Source organism: Stegastes partitus, unplaced genomic scaffold (genome assembly GCF_000690725.1).
Source record: "Stegastes partitus isolate 25-593 unplaced genomic scaffold, Stegastes_partitus-1.0.2 Scaffold411, whole genome shotgun sequence".
Taxonomy (NCBI): Eukaryota; Metazoa; Chordata; class Actinopteri; family Pomacentridae; genus Stegastes; species Stegastes partitus.
In genome coordinates, this window is record NW_007578142.1 from 85,531 (window position 1) to 108,084 (window position 22,554).

The 22,554-nt window shown below is 39.2% G+C and overlaps 1 protein-coding gene across 1 annotated transcript; it reads right to left on the reverse strand.

The window, feature by feature from the left end:
- Nucleotides 1-1,193: 1,193 nt before the first annotated feature.
- Nucleotides 1,194-21,779, reverse strand: LOC103360007 (organic cation transporter protein). The gene is made up of 10 exons (XM_008285627.1): nucleotides 21,156-21,779; nucleotides 20,322-20,425; nucleotides 20,054-20,208; nucleotides 19,136-19,304; nucleotides 18,568-18,691; nucleotides 15,861-15,967; nucleotides 11,828-12,039; nucleotides 11,538-11,646; nucleotides 6,794-7,006; nucleotides 1,194-3,119 (listed from the first exon to the last, which is right to left on the reverse strand). The coding sequence occupies exons 1-10, from the start codon at nucleotides 21,504-21,506 to the stop codon at nucleotides 3,041-3,043; spliced, it is 1,623 nt and encodes a 540-aa protein (XP_008283849.1). The 5' UTR covers nucleotides 21,507-21,779; the 3' UTR covers nucleotides 1,194-3,040.
- Between the last annotated feature and the right edge of the window lie 775 nt (nucleotides 21,780-22,554).

The window sequence follows — 22,554 nt, forward strand, 5'->3', positions numbered from 1 at the left end:
TTACGCATTTGAGAAAATTCAAAAAGCAGTGATGGTAAAATGTTCCTTTTTCGTTAAGAATTAAATGATCAGGCTCAGAGTCACAGAATGCAGGTCATCCAGGTAATTAGTTCAACCTTGTCCAGCAAATCCTATTCTTATCAAAATTTAACATCCCCATCGCAAGAACACCAATTCTTTGATAAAGGTAAAATATGTGACAAAATATCATTATAAATGAAGCATTGTGGGGCTACAGAGATGACTCAGGCCTATCAGTCATATCCTCTAGATGTAAGGGAACATGATTATTTGGTTTTGAGCACAGAAAAAAAATAGATCCTCATTTTAAGATAATTCTTTTGAGTATAAAAGAAATAACAGAAATGAGTTTAAATACAATGTGGCCTCTAATTAACAACCTTAATAACAGTGATAAAAACAAGTTTGATCTCTGACAACAAGCTAACATGACTTTATAGATAAATCCCGGCATTTAGAGGTTTACCAGACGTTACCACAAATCGCTGCAAGAGGGCACCTGCACTGCATGAATAAGCCCGAACGCAGATTAATTAGAAGCTTTCAGCACAGAAAGAAACATCAAACCATCTCTCATTACTCAAAACAACCTCAATCAAATCTGTATCCAGCATTTACTGGGATTAACTGACTCCAAGCTTACAGTAAGTATGTTAGTGACCCCACAGCAGGTCAGGAACACATTACAGGTGAGGTTACTACTAATCAGAGCACATGCTGTAGCTACATGTGTTTAACAAGTCAAACAATTAAAATGTTCTTAGATCCTCTCAGTGTAGGAAGTCAAAAATACTTCAAAATAGTTCAGTAATTAGTTAGACCTGGTTACAAATCCAAAAACAGTGATGATAATAGTTAAATCTGTGTTTGTCACATAACAGTCAGCTGTGGGAAAGCCTGTTAAATTTTAGCTTCATCTTTTCTTTTCCATCTGGTCATGTCCCATAAGTTTGAAAGCCTCTGGAACAAGAATTCATCGTACACCAGTTCCATTGTTACTAATGTAACTCAAATCATTAACATTTATTTTGGCCACCGTTTTTGTTGTGTTTTGCACCAAAATGTAAAATAAACTCATGAACTAAATAAAGGTTTGTTCTTGATTTCAGCTGACAGTTTCTCAAAAGCAATTTTTCTTTTTTTGTAACCTCATGAAGAACTCACAACTCAAATTCCCTTAACAAACCTTTAATGTACAAATAAAGTCTGTAAAAACACAATATCAACAGCTTGGTTCACAGACTTTGGTTCTGCAAAATCACAGAATGTAAATGTAAAAGTATATCGATGCACATAAGAGTCATGCGAAGCATTGGCATGTTTTTCCGTAGAATTTCAAGTATCTGTCGATGAGCTGCCAGAAAAGCTGTGAATCTCTGCGCACAACAGCAAGCGCCAGCGTTTCATGAGACAATTCCTGCTGCTGTTTATTCATGTAAACTTGAGTGCAGCCTAACATGCTGTACACATCACCTTTTACCACAATTCCACAATGATTCTGTGAAGATGTGGACTGAAACAAGGATCAGAAAGGAGAGATTCACAACATCAAACCAACCGGATGCCTGTAAAATACATTTGCTTTTTGTCAGAAAAGTTGTGACGTTAAATGTACTCCGTGTCACCGGTGTTTGGTGGATATGAACTGGCATTTATGTTTATAAAAGGTACATGACAGATCTATACAGGTATACAACAACACTGATGAGTCAAAACAATAATGAGCACAAACACTAACATCCTGGTTGAGGTCTGGACTCTGTGCAAGTCAAGTTCTGCCACAACAAACTGAGAAAAGCATTTATTTATCGATCAAAAACAAACTATGGAAGCAAACCTGGAACAACACTACTGTCTAAAATTTCATTGGGCATGTTAGCACTAAGAAATCTCTAAATTAAACTGGACCTAGACTAAAGTATACAGAAATAAGTGGATAGAGGTGTTTGTCTTAAATAAAGCTGCAGCTATCAACAAAATGTAGCAAATTTTCACGCAGATCAGCAGTTACCCTCAGCTCTACTGAGCCTTTTCAGTCTGGTTTCTCCCACCAGGTAGCAACTAGCTGAGAAGGAAAGGGAGATATTTAGCTGCTGAACATACAGATGTTTTCCTCATCGGCATGTGGAGAACAGACCTACAGCAAAAGTTACATGAATGTCTGAGACAATGAGTTTGTGGTAATAAACAATCTCATTACAGAACTGCTCTTTGGCTTGTTCTCCATCCTTCTTCGTTATATTTATGTAATCTGAAATCAGGGCACTATGCTGACTATTGTATGTGACTTTTACATTTTATTAAATGTAATTTATAGATTTGTAAAAAAAAAAAACAACTCTTTTACAAAACAGTTTAAAGAGGTGATACAGTGCTAGTGTTGTGTTTATACTGATCTGCTGTCCGAAAGCGACCACAAATTATACATTTTGCAGCCTTAAGGCCTTAAACATACTCTCTTTATAATCCTAGACATTAGACTCGTGTCATTGAAGGTATTGCATACAAAAATGTGTTACCTGAAATGCTTGTGTGACCTCCGTGTGATTTACTGCAGTTATATTTGCGTTTTCTTTCTTTAGGTCTTGCATATCTGTTGTGGCCCAAGTTTCTATCCACATGGGCTTGCTGAGAACTTGTGTTTTACCTCCACGTGGATGTAAAAACAGACTTTGAGTATTGTTCATTCTTAATATAACACTGAGTTTTGTTTCACCATCAAAAAATTATAAGTTGAGAATAACACACTGGAACAAAAGCAAAGCTGGCGTATAAAAGTACAAAGTAAAAGCAGTAAAAAAAAAATAAAAAATCAAAATCAAAATCAAAAGAGTAAAAATACTTACACACAAACTGCTATTTATGTGTTCAGAATCAGGGTAGCTTGAAGGAAGAACAAAGAACAAAGTCTAACTGTGACTTCCACTGGAAGCAAAGACTTTTGTCTTTTGGAAAAGTCCTAAAAAGATCCTGAGTGCCTCGTGGGACGTGGCAGTTCATCATGGTTCTGTGGTCAGGTTTAGTCCTTCCTGTTGATGCTGACGTTCCAAGCGTTAGAAGAGTCATTAAGGACCGGCTTCACACCACCATCCTCCTCACTGATAAAGAAAAAAGATAGAAATAGTTTTTAAACGACAACAGCAGTGACTCTTCATCCATTTTACTTCATTTAAGACAAGTAAAGAAATCAGATCATTCTGCAACCAATCCTGCTGAAGTCTGAGGGGCTATTTAGTAAACGTGTTGCGAATTAGGGGCTGCAAGGTGGCTCTGTGGTTAGCATCGTTGCCTCGCAGCAAGAAGGTTGCCGGTTTGCATCCCAGTGGGGGCACCGGGATCTTTCTGCGTGGAGTTTGCATGTTCTCCCCGTGCAGTGTGGGTTCTCTCCGGGTTCTCCGGCTTCCTCCCACACAGTCCAAAAACATGTTAAGGTTAATCGGTGATTCTAAATTGTCCGTAGGTGTGAATGTGAGTGTGCTTGGTTGTCTGTCTCTAAGTGTAGCCCTGTGATAGACTGGTGACCTGTCCAGGGTGTCTCCTGCCTTCACCCTAAGTCAGCTGGGATAGACTCCAGCCCCCCCGTGACCCTTGTGAGGATGAAGCGGTGTATAGATGATGGATGGATGGATGGATGGATGGATGTATGTATGTTGCGAATTACCATCCGAGGGGCAACTTTTTAAAGTTTCAATATTCTATCTCCTTGAACCTGATGCCCAGCCTGTCTGTAAAGTTGGCACTGTTCGATTATTATTAGTAATCAATGAGCTTGATTACCATTTTTTGGAAATGATATATATTTGCAGTAAAAAATAAAAATCTTGGTGTTAAATTTACACAAATTCCAACATAAAATTTGTTAAAATGCCATTTTTAAAAAAATGTTTTAATTGAAAGAAAATGTTTGAACATTCATCCTTCAGTGTTAACAGGCTGCTACCAGTGACCAGGAGCCAATCAGACAGCTTCTCCATTTCAGCTTGCGTTTGGTTTATACATGTCCAAGACCACACTGGTAATTAAGCATATAGATTACAAGCGTGGTCATAATTTATAAACTCTTTGATCTCATATTTCTTTTTGTTATGAATGAAAGCCAGCAGGTCGTTATTATGATAACTAATATGTTTGCCCTCTTCATAGAAGCTTGCGGCAAACTTGAGTTGCATTTCAAACCCTCCCTGTTCTTCTGTGATGTTTTTAGTCTCTCCAGAGATGTTATTGTATTCTAATACAAAAGAGATTCTATTTTCTGCTGTTTTCTGGGGCAGGTGTAGTAAACTGCTCTCTCTGGAGAGTTCTGAGATTACCGACTGCTTCATTAAAGGTTTTGTTAACAAAACCTCGCACTCTGAAGCGCATTCGCATGTGTTTGGCCTTAGACCTAAAGTCTGACTCTTTAATTCAACCTAATTTTAATGGCCCTGGTTCACACCGCAGTAACGTTCCCCTGGGAATAAGAACCTTTTGAGGACTCAGTTCTTCTACTCTTGTTTCCATCAGACTAACCAGGGTTTAAATCAAGTTCCAGGAAGATTGGTTAACCCCCAATGAAGGCTGGACTCGGGGCGGTTGTCACTGATCTGTCAAGTACTCTATCGTTGTCCTCAGCGTTTTCTAACCACCATTTTTAAAAACCTGAAACTGCAAAGACATTTACTTTCTTTTGTGCTAGAGAAGAAAACGAGGGATAGTAATGATTAATTGTTAGCATTAATAATTAAAGTGATTGAAAATACACTGGCTGGTCAAAAAAAAAAACCTCACATGCTCTAATATTTCGTTGGACTGCCTTTAGCGTTGATTACCGCACGCATTCTCTGTGGCATCATTTCAATAAGCTTTTGCAATGTTACATTTATTCTGTCCAGCGTTGCATTAATTTTTCGCCAAGATCTCGTGTTGATGATGGGAGAGTTGGATCACTGCGCAAAGTCTTCTCCAACACATCCCAAAGATTCTCCATGGGGTTACAGTCTGGAATCTGTGGTGGCCAAATCATGTGTGAAATTGATTGAAATTAATGTTTTTTTTTCAACAATTTCATTTCACCAAACGTTTAGGTGGTCGCTGATCATGAGCATTCAAGATTTTTTCCCAACCACATTTCTTCCTCAAAGATGATGGTTCCCCACTATTCTTCCAGTTTTTAATAATGCGTTGGACAGTTCTTAACCCAATTTGAGTAGTTTCAGCAACCTCCATAGATGTTTTCTTTGCTTGATGTATGCCAATAATTTGACCCTTTGGAAACAGAATAACATCTTTTCCACAACCACAGGATGTCTTCTGACATGGTTGTTTAAGAAATGAGAAGCTACTTACTGCATCAGTTAGAGTTATATAACTTGTTACCAGCTGAAACAGAATCACTCATGTATTAATTATCCAATAGGAGGCTTTACCTGTTTGCTTAGTTAAATCCAGGTGGTGACTTTTTTTTTTTGGCCAGGCAGCGTATATTAACCAATAAGGCAGAAGATACGGGATATGCATGTCAGAAAATGTAAATTAGGTATAATGCCTGGTTTTGCCACCAGGTGGAGCCTTTTACTGTTTAACTCAGAGATCTCCAACTCCGATCCTCGTGAGCTGCTGTCCTGCAGGTTTTAGACGTTTCCGTACTGCAACACACTGACTCAAATTAATGGATCTCCAACAGCTTGTTGTCAAGTTCTACACAAGTCTGTTAATGATCCATTAATCTGAGTCAGGTGTGTTGCAGTATGGAAATGCCTAAAACCTGCAGGACAGCAGCTCACGCGGACCGGAGTTGGAGATCCCTGGTTTAACCATTTAATACGGCAGTGACTTGAGGAGGTGGTCAGTCAGACTACAGACAGTCCAATGTTTGCAAGAAGAGAGCATTGGGAGGGTTTCGCTAACAAAGGGCCACCACGACAAAGACTTCTGTGTTGGTTAACGGCTGCTGGCCAGAGCTTACCTATTAAAGATGAGCCCAGATCTGCTCGGGCAGCATTCTTACAGCTGAGTGTGTGATATAATGATGCCTCCTATGCAACTAATGCCATGTGGTGGTGGTTAAAAGTAACTCTGTCAGCATATGGAATAATGTCCACTATAAATCATTTATGTTAATGAATAATCAAGTACTGATTGGTAACACTGCCAACCATTTGCATCCCTTAGAAAATTCTTCTTATAGATTCATGAAAAGCAAAGTCTCAGCCTTGTTGAGCTCTAACGATGAGAAAGACTTTCTGCAGGATTCCGAGAGCAGGGTCTACCTTCAAATTTTGTTAAAGTCATTGTTTTCTATTGTCATAAACATTTGCTACTGTTTGAAGCTTGACACACTTCATCTTCGTGAGACTTTAGATGAAGGTGGAAATGCAGACAATAAAGGAAAACTCTGGACATCAGACCCTGCAACTAAAAGTTCTGGTGGCTAATGCTGGTAATTCAGTTTCTTTAAGAATGATCAACATGCTGGTTGTTAGACACTGCAGATTAGTACTGTTGTCAAATATGAACTAATTAACAGCAGTTTAAGAAACACTGTATTGTCATTGGTGCTATTTGTTAACATCTATATTGCTGATGCTCCTTTCATGCACCTATGAACAGAAATTCCTCAAAATGCAACCAACTGAAACTCAGTGTTCTTCATTTTACTGGTGCAAAACATTGGTGCAGTCCTCCAGTAAATGCCAAGTCTTCAGTAAATATCCCCCGTCAGCAGATGTGGTTTATGACAGAACAATTCTGCCCAGTCTTTATCTACAACAAGACACGCTGTGGACGTTCAAACCTGAGGTTGGAGCCCTCCACATCTTCAATGGTGTCAGGCAGCGGCTTGTTGGCCGTCTCAGGCAGCAGCAGGGTGAGAGCGGAGCCCAGCAGTGGGCAGAGGCCACACAGAATCATGGGAGCATGAGGACTGATGGCCCTCAGGAGGTACATCATGGGAGCCAGGACACCACCGGTCCGGGCGCACATGGAGCCGATGCCAATCCCATTTTGTCTGTAAATTAGAGTGATTAAAAGACAAAGGCTCCAGTTACAGTTGGTAATAAAATATAATCTGCACCTGCTACTATCTGTAGCTTTTTCAGGCAGGAAGAAGTGAAGTTAAGTAGTTTTCAACTTGTAAAGCAGATGTTGGTTGCGAAAGCGGTCACGCTGTATGGATTGTATTTACCGCTGACACATACAATGTGTGCCGACCACCTCCAAATGTGCGATCGCATTCCGATCTCAGTGTGTTCAGTCTGGATTCACATCTGCACTACCATGTGTTTCCCTTTATGCAGTAAGTTATCTGGATTCAGATAAGTTATCGTAGCCTAAAGCTGCATCATTACTGATTCTACATAGTCCATAATTTTGTTGCCATGTCTCTAGATAACCACAGAGATATCAGAGAAATCTTCTACTTTTATTGATCTTTCTCAGCAACAGATAGGAACGGCAACAAGATCAATAGGACACGTATCCTGCCTTCATATGATGGGATTTAAAAATGCATCTTTTCACATTAATGTTCCAGCCCAGAAGTCAAGTGAACAAATAATAAACCACAATGACATATGCTCTTATTGTGCAATTAAAAGAATGTTTCATCAAATAATTATTTTCATAAAACGCTGACACATAATATAAAACAGTATATACACATAGAAATGAAACAGTCTCTTGATTTATTTGTTGGCGACACTAAATTGATCGCAAACTATTTTGATCTTCAAGTCAAAACTCAAGATGAAAGAGTTTGTAAAAACCATAGAAAAATAGAAAAAGTCATGTCATAAATAATAAGGAGGTAGTGATTGTGTAGTATACTTTGTGCACTATGTGTGTTGTACTGTTACGCATGAGTGTGTGGGTGCATGTGTGTGTGCATACTCCTACATGTTACATACATATTTACATGATCCAGTGTGCTGTATCATCATTTATGCGAGTCACTGTTTATGCAAAATTTTAAAAAATCTAAATAACCTGGAAATACCTTGTTACTGCTGCTGTGTGAGGGTGTTACTTTTCTTTGTCTTATCTGATAGCAAACTGACAACTTAGTGTTTCATCTGACAATTAATAGGTTTCTTGTGACATTTGAAATTGTATAGCAGCTGCATTTGCAACAAAAAATAATTTTGGGCATGATTTTTAGTAAAAATGTAACACCATGTGGCCATCTTGTGCCACTTGTTTATGTCATTTGCAGCCAGAAGAAATCGATTGGACAAACAAAACACACAAATAAAATTTCACATGAGTATGAATAATTTTGGGCTTATCTGTACACAGACTTGTGTATAAACTTGCTTTATGTAACAGCTACATAGTAGCTTAAATTAATGTTTCTTTCATTGTGTTAAAGTATAGTAAGTTACTGAGAGCTGCTCACTTGTTGTACTTAACACCGTTAATTGCGTTAAAGTGGATATCATTGCATTTTTCATCCAGCCTGGAACTACACGTTTTAAGGCTCAGTGTCTTTTTCCATTAGGTTTATTTTACTTTTAGCAATATATTTTGACTTCTCAACTCATTTTCTAACTAGTTTTCATGCAGCAGGTGGTGCTCAGCTGTCACTGCTGACTCTGCTGAGGGAGCCGGGTCCTGTGTCACCAGATGATTACATTTGCCAAACACCGTTTTCCAATTCTATTCATGTGAATGTGTGTCCTCTGCACACAAACATATACATATATATAATTTCAAAAAATGTAATAACTGCCCCAGTCTGGGAATCACTGGTGTACATACTGTGGGGGGAAAATACTGGATTAGGATCATGCTGTACTTAAACATAAAGTGCAGTCATAATTTCAGTATTGCCATCAGATAAATTGAAATTATTTGGATCAAACATGCACATAAAGTACGTTGTTTTTAGAAAAACCACACACCTCAAAATGTGATGTACATAGTTTGTAGTACTACTGTGCTCTGACCTCAGATGTTTCAGCATCTGGTTTCTATATGCTGCTCTGGAAAACAGTGTAATATATCAGACACAAATGCCAAATATATTTTTCCATACTTAAAGTTCTCACTGTCTCATGATGCAGATGGATATAAGGAGACTTGTTTTAATTAAAGTCTTCTGAATGGGGATAATTTGATGTTATTTACATCTTTGGCACATATAAATGATTTAACTACTTGGACTAAAACAAAATTCCATGAGGTTTGTATTTTATGTCCCTGTAGGATAAGACAAACAGATTTTCAAAAGAAACCCTTATAGAACTTTGGCAGGAGGCTGGTAGAGGATTGCAAAAACAGACTGCTCGACTTTAAGACTTGTACATAACTCAAAGATGCTGCAAGTCTTCAGAATAACAGCTTGTGTTTTCTCTGTCATGAGATGACATTTGATCAAAAAACATCATAAATGTTATTATAAAGTATTCTGACTAGCACTGCACATTAGGGTCTATATTTTAACAGATTAGTAAGAATGACACTACAGCAAGCTTTGAAGAATCAACTTGAGATTTCTTCAGTCTGAAAATGCTGAAATGATATAAATATAAAAAACACAAAAGTCATAAAATGTTTTTTTTAATTTTTTTTGTTGACTGAAACAAACAAAAATCTAATTACAAGAATTAGACTAAAACTAATGTAGCTTTCTATCAAAAGACTAAAAGTAAAACCAAATCCCTACGGTGGTGTACTGTTGTATTGTTTGATCTGCTCTTATCTGTTTTTAATCTCTCTAAAGCCCTTAACGAGCCATGTTTCAGATACGAGCTGCCTTGGACTTGACTTGACTTCACTTAGCGTTCTACATGATAATCAAACGAATGCAACAGTAATAGAAAATCACTCCAGACACAAGTTGGCAAAGTGTTATCTCTGATTCATAAAGCTGGTTGTACAACTAACGGTAAACAACAGACAGCCGACTGCCTCGAGTCAAATGGCTTTTTTGGCATCGCTGTTCAATAAAAAAACACGAATACAGCAGGCTGTCTTTCAAAATGAACCCCACACAGAGTTATAAAATACTGAAAAGAGCCTGTTCCAGGGTCAGTCAAGGTTCATGTAATTCTTTGTAGTTCTTTATTTGGGTCACACCATTAAAATAAGTCAAATAGGAAATGTTTTTGATTAATTCTCAAACAGATAATTGTCTGTTTTTTTTTTATTGTTTACATTAGGGTTGTTGCTTCAGAGTTCCATTTTTTAACAAGTACTCACATTTTTATTTTATTTTTTCCCATTTCTGTGTTTTGTGCTTGTAGTTGAACTGCACCACAGTGTAGCTTGAAGACTGCTCTAAACATCAAATCCATATTATTTTGTCTCGATATATAATGTAAGCAAATTGTGAGATTGACACCCGGGATCTTTCTGCGTGGAGTTTGCATGTTCTCCCCGTGCAGTGTGGGTTCTCTCTGGGTTCTCCGGCTTCCTCCCACACAGTCCAAAAACATGTTGAGTGTGCTTGGTTGTCTGTCTCTAAGTGTAGCCCTGTGATAGACTGGCGACCTGTCCAGGGTGTCCCCTGTCTTTGCCCTAAGTCTGCTGGGATAGGCTCCAGCCCCCCGCAACCCTAGGAGTGAGGATTAAGCGTTGTATAGATAATGGATGGATGGATAACTCTAACCTTTAATATCTAATGGCAGAGTAGCGAGCTAACTCAGGCTAGCTAGCAGAGATTTGTGCTGAGGTTGCACTGTTAAAAGGCAGTGCTACAGACTGCGCTGATACAAAATCAAACATCATTTGCACTTTGTGGATCCATTATAGAGTCTGCTGGTGTTCATCATCAGCCAGCTACAGCACTGTGTGTTAATGTGTGATCCAGTATGCTTACTGAATTAGTTACACTGTAACAGATGGACTGTAATATAAATTGTAACCAAAGATCCAGTCTGCTGTTGGACTGATAATGAAATGAACAAGGCTGGAGAATTTACACACATCAAATTTAATTGCTGTGGTCAAACAATTGTCATGTGACAGCTCTTTCAGATCCCTTTTTTTTCTTTTGCTTTCACGAGACTTAACTGGACGAAAAGAAGGTGTGTACTGATGTCCTCAGCATTCTTTAACTTGTACCAAACTCAGCCCCTCATTCATTCGTCTAACAGTAAAAAAAAAAGAAGCAACTCTCGGTTTGCAGAAGTGAAAAAGCTGTGGATCATGAGTCTTCACTGGAGAACCTATTAGATAGTGTAAAATCAAAAGTGCTGCTTTTTTTGTTGTTGTGGAAGTGAGGAATGATCAATTCTTGACATGATGTAGGCTACTGTGAATTAGTGCATTAATTTATTTCCGAAATTGGTACTGCAGGCCCACAAATAATTCACACCTACTTCTTATATGCAGACAAACCCACAGAATAACCAGCCTACCAATCAAACAACACTTGATATTGGGCACTTTAACTAAATTTTCAGTTTTTTCAAATCTTCATAAAGAGAAACTGAAGTGCTAAAGGTTTCCCACATCAATTAGGAACACAAGCCAGAACAGGTTTGGTTGTAGCCAAAGCTGGCTGAGGAACATTTTTGTCATGAACACGTAACACTTACCTGATAACGGTGGGGAACACCTCAGCTGAGTAGACATAAATAATGGACAGAGAGGCAGTGATCCCGAACTTCCCAATCATGGCCAGGATGGTTCTGAGGGTAGACAAGTCTACAAGAAATATCGATAAGAGGTGAGGGAACAGGTTTTGTAAAACTATGGAAGCATTGAACATAGAAACCACAACTACATGTTTAGACAGGATAGAGCCTACTGTTCATTCCTGTTTGTACAGTCTATGAAGATATCGAGAACACGAGGTTCTGTTGAATATGAGCACGCGAGTTCTTACCGTTGGGGATGAAGATGGTCAACAGGCAGGCGGTGCCGCCAACTGCAAGGAAAGCCAGCTGGGAGATCTTGCGGGATCGGTTGAGGGTGAACAGGGTAATGGTGCGTGCAGGCATCTCCACCAGACCAAAGATCAGCTGGGTCAGGTAGATGTTCATTCCAAAGTCAGAAATATTGAGGGAGAGGCCGTAGTACACAAGGACATTGACGAACCTGAGACACATGGGGAACAAAGAATGTTTATTGCCTCGTGTGACCCTGGTACGACTACTTGACCCTACAGTTGTGTGTGAATCCTTGTTTTAAAGTTACAACGTGGAGACTTTAAAAAGATTAGAACACCTTTCAACTGATTCTGAAGACAAACATTTTTGCATGAATAACTAAAACAACCAAAGTTAAAAAGTAAAATAAAAATGAAACCATTCCATTGCTGTTTGTTAGTGTGATTTCTGGTACTACCAAAGGATGGCAGCAAAGTTTTCAAACCACTATACATAGTGGCTTTAATAAGCCTACTTGGCCCTACAAACTGTTGAGTGTGAAAAAAGAAATACACATTATATCACAAACTTATACAGGCTATTGAAAGGGTTTTTTTTTTATGCCAAAAGTTTTGTAGAATTTGTCTTATGCAGAAATTTAATCTGGGGCACAAAAAAATGTGCTGTCATAGGGAAATGTTATTTTTGCCAATTAAGCTTTTAGCCATTTCCTATATTTGGTTTTGGCTTTACTTTACTATCGAACTTCCCAAATGAAACTGTCTGGCATTTGAAAAGAGGAACATTGAAATCATGCTCGAAGATTAATAAAGAATATTTTAAAAAACAACACACATTTGTGGTTTGTTTTAAAGCACGTGGTACAAAGAGACACACAGGAACTGAAAATCCAAGGAATACAATAATAACAACCTCTGACTTTGCCTTCTTCCATAAACAAGTTTGTGGCTTATTGGCAATATGGAAGATGCAAGTGGCAGCATGCTTAAACCACAGTAAGATGGTATATATGCTAATCATTACCTTCTAAACCAGTTAATCTGCTCCCCACGATCACTTTCCATTTACTTTATCACAACTGCTGAAGATTGCAACCAAACTTTGAACATCAAAGATGATGCATTCACATCTAGTGATCTTATTGTGAATCTTTACAAGCTCAGGTGCATTCAGTGTGTATAAAATTATATAACCTTTAAGATTGTTTAAGTACCTTACAACATCAAATCACAGTCGAGACAGTGCCTATAAAAAGCATTTGCTTCCCACAGAAATCTCCCCCTTTTAAAACTTTTCAGCACTGAATAATGGACAGTTTAATTTAAGCTTTTTGGACAAGACTTTACAAAAAAGACTCATTAATGTCAAAGTGAAAACAGATTTCTACAAAGTAATGTCAATAATTAAAATATAAAATGTAAAACAAGTGGTTGCATAAGTATTTACCCCCCTTCAAGTCTGTATTTACTAGATGCACCTTTGGTCGTAATAACAGCAGTGAGTCTGTGTGGAGAGGTCTTTGGCCTTACAAATCTGTACGCTGCGTTTTTACCACATCGTTCGAAAAAAAGAAAAAAAAAACTCTTGCTACAAGTCACAGTCTCAAGCTGTCCTCCAGGATTTCCAAAACTTTGCTGCTTTTATTTTACCCTCTACCTTTACAAACTTTTCAGGGCCTGTTCAGAAGAAGCATCCCCACCATAATGCTGCCACCACCATGCTTCATAGTTGGAATGGTGTGTTTGTGATGATGTGCAGTCGGACAAATGTAGTGTCTAGTCTGATGGCCACAAAGCTATATTTTGGTCTCATCAGACAGAAAATCCTTCTTCCAGCTGACTTCAGAGTCTTTCACATGCCTTCTGACCAACTTTATCAAGATGTTTTCAACAGTGGTCCTGGTTTTGCCGAACTCCCATTAAGCCTTGACTTGCAAAGAACAGTATTTACAGTCTCTCCCATCTCACCCTTAACTGGTCTCTGTCTTGCACTCTCACTCAGTTTTTGAGAACGGCCTACTTTAGATAGATTTATGTGTGTGCAATATTCCTTCTATTTCCTAATGATGCATTTATTTCACTCAGAGGGATATTCAGTGAGACTTGCTTGTAAGGACGTTGGCTTTAATGAAATGAAAGTAGCAATACCCGATTTTGCGCTGTTACAAGTTAAACCGCATTCCACAGTGGCATTGTGGTAATGGCGCTGTTTTTCAGAATCAAACCGGGTTTTAGCAGTGATGCTCTTTTATTGATCAAGTGGTGCAGCAGTGTCTACACAAGCTACATGTTCCTGGACATTTCTAAAGCAAGAAGCACAGCAGAGCTTCCATTAGTCTGTGATATTAAGAATGAGACTATGCCCTCATCTGTGGACATGCAGCATAGCTAGCAGAAGCGCTTATGTACGACCTTGATGTTACACACCAGTCCTTACTGCAAACATCAGCTAGCAGCTTCTCAATAATGAACGACTAGTTAGTTACATGTTTTTCATTATCTGTAGGCAGTAAGTGAATCAAATAATTAATGGGATTCTGATGTAGTAAACTGCTTTGTGATGTTGGTGTAGCTTAGCTCATGACATTCTCAACAGGCAGCTTCGGTTTAGTGAAGTTTCATTTAATGTAGAGTAAGTAGTAGCTTAGCTCGCTCCGCTTTCAATGTAGGTTGGCGAATGCTGCCTATAACAGACTGTACAAATGCCCAAAGTAAGAGGTATTAACAGAAAAACACTCAAGAAAAAGTCCTTGCTTGTTGAGCTTTTCATGAGCAGGGGGACATGACAACATGCAGTAAATTTTTAAAAAATTGGAATAGAAAAGCAATGATCCAGATTGTGAGGAATGTAGAGGGGCAACAAAACTCTTGCCCTTCTGTTTTATACAGGAACCAGGAGAAGTGCCGCTGTTTGGTTTGTCACTGTTAAACACTAAAAAAAAAGAGGTCGCAGCCACAAGTAAACTGCTGCTTACTGCAGTGCAACAGTACAATTCAAAGTCAGCAGTAGTTTTTCCATCTTCATTCCTTCTTATGTCAGTGGTTATAGATGAATTATGCTGTGAACTGGTTATTGCTTTACGCGGTGGCTACTAATCATGGCTTGGCATCTTTCACAAACTGGGTGATATCACTGAGGAGGAGATGACAGGGACCCACTACCAGAAACACGAATGGCATCCGAAGCAGTGTTGTGATACCGGCACCGCAAGAATTTATGACTCTAGTTGATATTCAGTGCATCAGTGTTGGGCTGTGTCGACACTAAGCCAGTTCAATCTTAAAATGCTGCTGACATAGAAGAATTTAAGTTCATAATCATGTTTTCAACTCATCTGGACCCAGTATCCGGCACAACTGAATGCAATTCGATCAGACATCTAAACTAAAAATTAATTCTTAAAGAAATTCATCATTAGTTTGAAGTGGCACTGTGGGGCACCTAATTTGGCTCAAAGATTTATTATTAAGTTCAGAGTTAACTGTCGATGCTGTATTGGACTACATCTTATTAAGGAGCATTTCATTGATTTATTTCTTTTATCCTCCCATTTGAAGGACAGCGCTTTTAAGAGAAGCCAAACTGTCCAGTTTGCTGTTCTCACTGACATATTTTACAGCTACTAGACAATCAGACCAACTGATACATGCTCATCAAAAAGAACATCAAGTTCTTTGCTGCTACGCTGACCCACCAATTACATCCTTATTTCAAGGTTTTAACCTTATCTGTCACAATAAACACAACGGCAACATTGTACAGTGACTTTTATAGACATGTTATCACTATGTTTGGACACCATGTGCAGACAGAAGGCTTTTTATACTGAAGACACTGTGGTAGACATTTTGGAAAAGCTCACTTTATGGAAGGGTAAAAAACATTGTTTAATTTGGGGAGAAGGCCAAAATATAGATATGACAATATGCTTTCACTTGTATGACCGTGCAGACTTGATCATTCTACTACTGAGTCTGATGAAATCTGACAGAAAAAAACAGAGAAAGGGAGACTTCTGCTAATACTCACCAGAGATAAAAAACAATCAGAGACTGCTTCCTCATTTTTGGAGTTCGAACAAGGTCGAAGAACGAGTGTTTCTTCTTCAGCCCAGTTTTCTCTTCAGTTTTGTAAACCTGGTGAAATATGAGTACAACCGTGAGTAACAGGCGCTGCAGTCACGATTACACAGTGAGTGTTAAAGTAGTTTGCATGTTCAAATGATAGCAAGATAAAACATTCATGCAAAGTACAAGCAGTCATCACTTTAGTATCAGAATAGCACAGTGAGTACTTTTACTGCTACTAAAGTCATGGTTGTGATGCTTGAATGTCTTGTTTCCAGTGCTCAAACTTAACCTGAAAATGTTAGCATGCTCAGCTAACTAGTTTATTGCCTACAGCAAAGCAATGTCTGTGCAGAAGGAGTAGCATGAACGGCTCAATAGCAGAGCTGTGATGCACTTCAAACACAGAAAAAAAAAGACTTGAAGCGTAAAAATACACTTTGAGTTGAGTGTTCGTGTGTAAAAAGGAATCTGGCGGCTGATTTATGTGTTTTCATTGCTTGACTTGAATACATTTCCAGTGATGGTGAAAGCAGACCACGGCCCAGCCCCTCTAACAGATGTAGGTCATCTGTGTGAATGTGGAAATTATTCAGTGGAAAAGTGTTTGTCTGTTATGGGTTCTGACTTTGTGGGAAAATAACAAGAACGTAAGTTCTGAGTGACTGCCACAGTCTGGACCAAGTGCTGTGTTGGAACGTTTGAACAAATTACCTGCTAGTTGTGTAAATAATCAAACTTGCATGGTAGTCAGAAGAAAAAATGCATTATTTATTTATTTTTTTTAAAAGGGAAGCATCTGATTATGTGAAAGTGGAATTTGGGCCACAAAACAAAACAGCAAGCTGGTTCTTATCAAGCTCAGAATGCCATCAAGACATGAGGATTTACTGCAGACTTACTGAAGTCAGATATATTTCATGGAGCAGGGGCTTGTGGTTTTTTTACTTTCTGTTTTTTTCCCCCAAAACTCAATTTCCTTGCTGGAGCAGCTTACCGAAGCACAGAACAAAACACACATCTGATCTCTTTGAAACATCACTGGATTCTGTGTGAGAGTTTCTGTACAGTAAAATGCCTATTTAAATGGCAAATGATGACTATATTTTCAACATATGGCTGCTTTTACAGGCTCTCCTGGACAAATTTCTTGTCAAAGAGATCCTTGTATTTTATTGTGTTACATGCAGGGTTACTTGAGGTGCCTCTGCAGTAATGGAAGTTATGCCTATTTTACACTACAGCCTGAACCTTTGTAGACCACCAGACGTGTGAGAGGACTAAAAATGCACCTCAAATACAATAGATTTTTTTTTTTAGATACCCTGGTATTTTAAAGACCAAAGAGCACACACTAACTACTGCTACCCCTCCTAAGTACACTAGTTCACTGGGTTAAAGACTGTGTAAAACACAAAACCCTGTTCATGACAGAACATTTACTGTGTGTAAGAAAGGCAGTCCTGATTGCTCTTTAAGTTTAGGGTTCTGTTAGTGGCTTCGTCCTGCTTTTTTAATCAATTCAGAGCACTTTATGCTTCAAACAAGGGGCAACACACATAGGCAGTTTATGATGTATACCAAAACACCCACTGTATTCTATGTATGTCTGCACAGCGGCAATGTACTGACGTATTTGGCCTATTTTATCAACATCAGCCCTCAAGAAAAGGAGCATTCATTCCTCCATCACCGTCAGCACACCATCACTGCTGCCCTACAATGCAACATCTTCTGCAGTTTTGTAACAACAGCACGACAATTTTCCATATCTGAAATTACAGTAAAGCCTGTGTACTTACTCTGCTTATAGTGTTGAAATGCAGTAAACAAAAAATAATACAAAAGCATACATTGTTTATGAAATGAAGCAGTGTGGTTCACGGCAGCAAATATGTTGTCAGTTGTTTTGCTGCTGTGTCCCCTCCACTTGAACGCTAAGCTAAAGTGTGCTCATAAACTTGTGTTGACATTCCTACAGACTCTAAACTTATGTTTTAAAGGATAAAAATCTATCATTTAGCCAAGATTGTATGAGAAGTCCTTAACCCTTTCCACCCTGGACGTCCCTCCACCAGGACCAAGTCGTATCTGTTGATAAAATGCAACCCTATGCCACGCTGACAAGGTTTCAGAACATGGTACATGGACTGAAGATACAGTATAACTGTAACTACAACTGATGCAGTATTATTGCGCTTCATTTTTGTTGCATCACTTTTGGTAAAGTTGCAGATGAGGAACAACAGGTCTTTTCCTGACTGAATTTTGAGGCTGTTTTTTAGAAGGTCATTTAAAAACACAGCCCTGGATGCCTTCAGGGGTTGAAAGAAAAATGAGATTTTAGTTCCATGACAGCTGTGAACTTTCAAATGACTCATGATTGATTAAAAGTTCAAGCACAAAGTTAACTAGATCTTAGGTTCCACTTCTTAGTCAATAAAATGATAAGAAAGGAAAGGAAATTTATTCGCTATCCTACTTTTTTTTTTTTTTTTAATTCGTAAGAATTTCTAGAAAAAATGTGATAAATAAAGGCGGTTGGAGCTTAGTGGCCGGCTGATTTCACAGCGTTTATTTGGAGTGTTTAGGGGTTTTTGTTATTATTGTTAACATTTTGTCGCTTAAATAAACATCTGTTGACTGGTAAATTATGAAACACCCACTACCTGGCACATCTCAAGGTCTTTAGTGAGGGGCTTCCCGTTCATCTGTGCTGCCTTCCGGATCAGTTCCCAAGCTTCTTCTGTCCTGTCATTGGCCATTAGCCAGCGAGCTGACTTTGGCAACACCCTAAAGAAAATGTAAAAACAAACTGTTCAAGTCACAACATCTACTTGGCCCTTTGTGCTTCATTGTGGAACACTGAATTGCAGCTGTTATTTCTGCTATAAGTTATATTTGACAGTTAAAAATGAGTATCATGTGGGAGCTCTGTCGCAAGAGGCAAGCAAGTTGCCCTCAAAGTAGGTCAGTGGAGTTTCCTGGAGCACTACACTACAAGAATGAGAGGAATTTGGCACAAACCATATATGACAGCATACACTGCAGATTTTGTTTCAAACAGAGTGAATGAATTTCTTCAACCGCAGAGTTTTGCAAGCCCAACACAAGCACGCTGTTTTGGATTTTATTTATTTATTTTAAATGATACTGTTCAAGTCATTTTTTTAAACTTTAATGAACTTTTTTTTCTAGAAATTCTGTACACTCTGCATCAGGCTGCAGCCTACTTACCAGATGTAGAAGATGAACAGGAAGCCAGGTGCTGATATAGCCAGCTGTAGTTTGCGCCAGTCTCTTATGAGGTAAGCCACACCGGCCAGAAGAATGTAGCCAAAGCCAAAGAAGTAGTCGGTGATTATACCAGCCAGCATCCGCTCCTTTGATCCCGTCCATTCTGTGCCTGTGTGGCAGGGACACATGAATACACAGAACAATGACTAAAACACATGTAAGCATATATCAAGGCTTCAGATTACAATATGATGTCGTGTTTTTACCAACAATAACATTTGACAGTTTTTGGACACTGTTTACTTAAGGCTCACATCTTGTTTTCTGTTCTGTTGAAACAACTGTAGTCTCAAAGTTCAAACGTTTTAAGACTTGATTAAACTAATCCACAGCCACAGCTTCCCCTGATCACTCATTCAACCTAAATTGACAGATGACTGTCTTTATTTTCACTCTTTCCAAAACATATTTCGCCCCTAACCTCTATTTATAGTTGCAGATAGTCTTGGTTTATTATGCCAACGGTATTGTAATGCTGGACGCGAGACTAAAGTACTACTTACATTAAGCTCCAATGAATCGGAGTGGCAGCATCATTGTTGGATATTGTAAAACTATGATAAATAAAACCAAACTAATGTGCCTGGCTCTGTACCATAATGTATTTTTTAAATGTGAATAAACTTTCCCTTCAGATCAAAATTAACCATGAAACCAAACCAAAGGATACATCAACAATAGTTTTTTAACACTCATAGTTACGCTTATGAAATGACTGATTGCACATCATCATAACGCATTGAGACTTTGCCAAGAAGATGCTTTTTTTTTTTAGTGTCCTGTTTAATCTGTTTTCAATTTCAATTCTACACCCATCATTTTTAAAATTATTGAGGTAAATATATACAAGACACTGACCTAGCACAAAGGCATTCATGATAACACCAGAGATGGTTGTTCCAACCATGAAGCGAAGGGCAGTGTAAACATAGAAATTAGGGGCAAAAGCAGCAGCAACGCCAAAGACAGCCTGGATAGCGAGATTGATGAGGATGATGATCCTGCGACCATATCTGTAACAAGACAAAAGGTTTTAGAACTTCATTGGAAACTATACCCAGATGCAAAATTCTGTCAGTAATAGACAGGACAAAAGCAATGAACAAGATGTAAAGTGTTCACTTACTTATCAGCGAGGCTACCAAACACAACAGCTCCAACAAGGAGGCCAAACATGTAGATGGAGGAGCCCATGTTGTTCAGGCTGGCATTCTCACAGACCAGGTCCCACTGTGAAGAAGAAATTTTACATTTTAGTAAACTTGCTCTCTGAGTCACAGTCCAAATGGGCTAGACCTCCTGACCTTTCCCCTTTGAGATGCACCTCTACATTAAACCCTACTACTCATACAGCTGCAGGAATAAATGAAAATCATCAGTTTGTGCTGTTCGAAACTTTAATGGTGCTCGTGATCATGTTCGATTGCTTTTGCTTCTCAAGTTGCACATAGGAGACGTGGTTTGTTGGTGATCCACCCGTAGTATATACCACAGAGGTTCCACAGCTGGAATGGTACAAAGCTCCAGACATCATCCCGTCAAGCGCTAGTTAACTTCCAGAGTCTCCTAAATCAACTGCAGACTTCTTGCTTAGTGTCGTCACTGCAGATGGCTTGTCACATTGCCACATGTGACGTTGCCTTGTCCAATCAAATCATTTTGGTCATGTAACTACCCCTGGCGCCCACCCCTTACGTCCATGAACTACAAAACATGGCAGGGTATGTGGGGACGCCTGGAAGATGCCTGCACTGCAGGAGTCTATCTCTCAACCCTCATCCCGTTTAGCCCTTGTCTCAGATATCACCAGAGCCCACTGTAGTAAAGCTGCTAAGCTTCTCCACATTCCATAGCGGCATGGAGTCCTCGTGTTGAACACATCAACTGAAAATTTTGAAATTCAATAAATTCAAATCCTGATTTGAGAAGCTGTCAGAGAGGCTGCTGGCTTTTTACTCACCTCAGTTACTATGGTGTTTTGGAATGTTTCTGTGCTATACTCCCAGCCCCCTTGGCAGCTCACGGTAGGTTGTTCTTCGCCAAGAATTGCTGCATTGCTGTGGTTGAAAGGGACTCTGCAGGACAGCGCAGGCCAGACATCAGGGGTGGCCAGATGGCTGAAGTTTGAAGAGGCCGGAGTGCCTGCTGAGGGCCACGTGGAGCGGCATAAATGAGGAGGAACAGCCCCGGTGAACACCGACACCAGCATGTGGAACGCCAGAAAGATCTGAGGTAAACAGATCCACACATACAAGATCTTCTGGAACTTCCCAAAGCCTCCGATAATGAAGAGAATTTCATCAAAATTCATTTTTCTGACCGTTTGCAGACGCAGACTTAAACTGTAACTGATCAGGTTCTAATTCAGAAGGTCCAAAAGAGCTTCTAAAATGAAGCAGCCATAGATGCGCAAGCAGATAATAACAGAGAGCCCAGCGTCAGTCAAATGTCTGTGATAAGAGGCTGGAATTAATGAGTCTGTGCCAGGCTGATGATTAACAGGCAGAGAAAGTGTCCTCACTCAGATGCAGTCACACCTGTGTTGTACTCTAAGAGCAACCTGTGGCTGTCTGTAGTGAACTGTGGAGCTCTCTGACGGTGATCTAACCTAAGAGTGATGGGAGTGGACCAAAGCAGGAGGGAGGTCTTTGCCTGTTGGGGGGAGGAGTCTCTGTGTGATGGCTGAGCTGCTCTGCGTTTATCTCTCCACCCCTCTTCAAAAACTTTCATAACATAACAGAAAATTAGGTAACCCATTCTGACTTATTACCAAATGTTTTTTTGCACACTTTCATTTGACCCAAACAGGCCTGATTTCGAGGAATTTTATGAGCTGCAGTGGCAAAGGGACAGAACACAACCACTGTCATATCATATTTATGTCATTGAGAAAATGCACAGGTATAATGTGGCGGTTTCACTTTTCTATGTCTTTGATTTGTCAAACTTACTCAGTTTTTTCTTAGCAGGACTGACAGATATGCACATTCCAACTGGTGCACAGTAATTCTACTGTTGGATGAGGATGTGGGTGGAGGAAATGTCCAAGGCAGTGACACAAAAGGCGCAGATAGATAGCAGAGAGGATTCAGGCTGCACTGACTGCTCTGTACTCACTCCTATCATCAATAGCTCCCATTTCTTGGCCTGTGCTGCTTAATTTGAAAGCCACAGTGATTCTTACTCTGGCTATATCCTCGTGCATGCTATGTAGCTCAAAGTGGATCAACTATCATTGCCATCAAAACCATTGACAAAAATGGAACGGAGCTCCTGGGAGTAATCTGAGTAGACTGGCATTGTTTGATGAGGCTCCTGTGTTGAAGTCTCTATAATGTCAACATGAAATCTTATACAAA

Bases quoted from the DNA above. Each gene is read 5' to 3' on its own strand.
- LOC103360007 (XM_008285627.1), bottom strand. From the start codon at position 21,506: ATGAATTTTGATGAAATTCTCTTCATTATCGGAGGCTTTGGGAAGTTC. The intron at 12,040-15,860 runs GTGAGTATTAGC...CATGTGTCTCAG, and splicing joins CTGATTGTTTTTTATCTCTG to GTTCGTCAATGTCCTTGTGT. The intron at 7,007-11,537 runs GTAAGTGTTACG...TCTAATTTACAG, and splicing joins GTGTTCCCCACCGTTATCAG to ACAAAATGGGATTGGCATCG.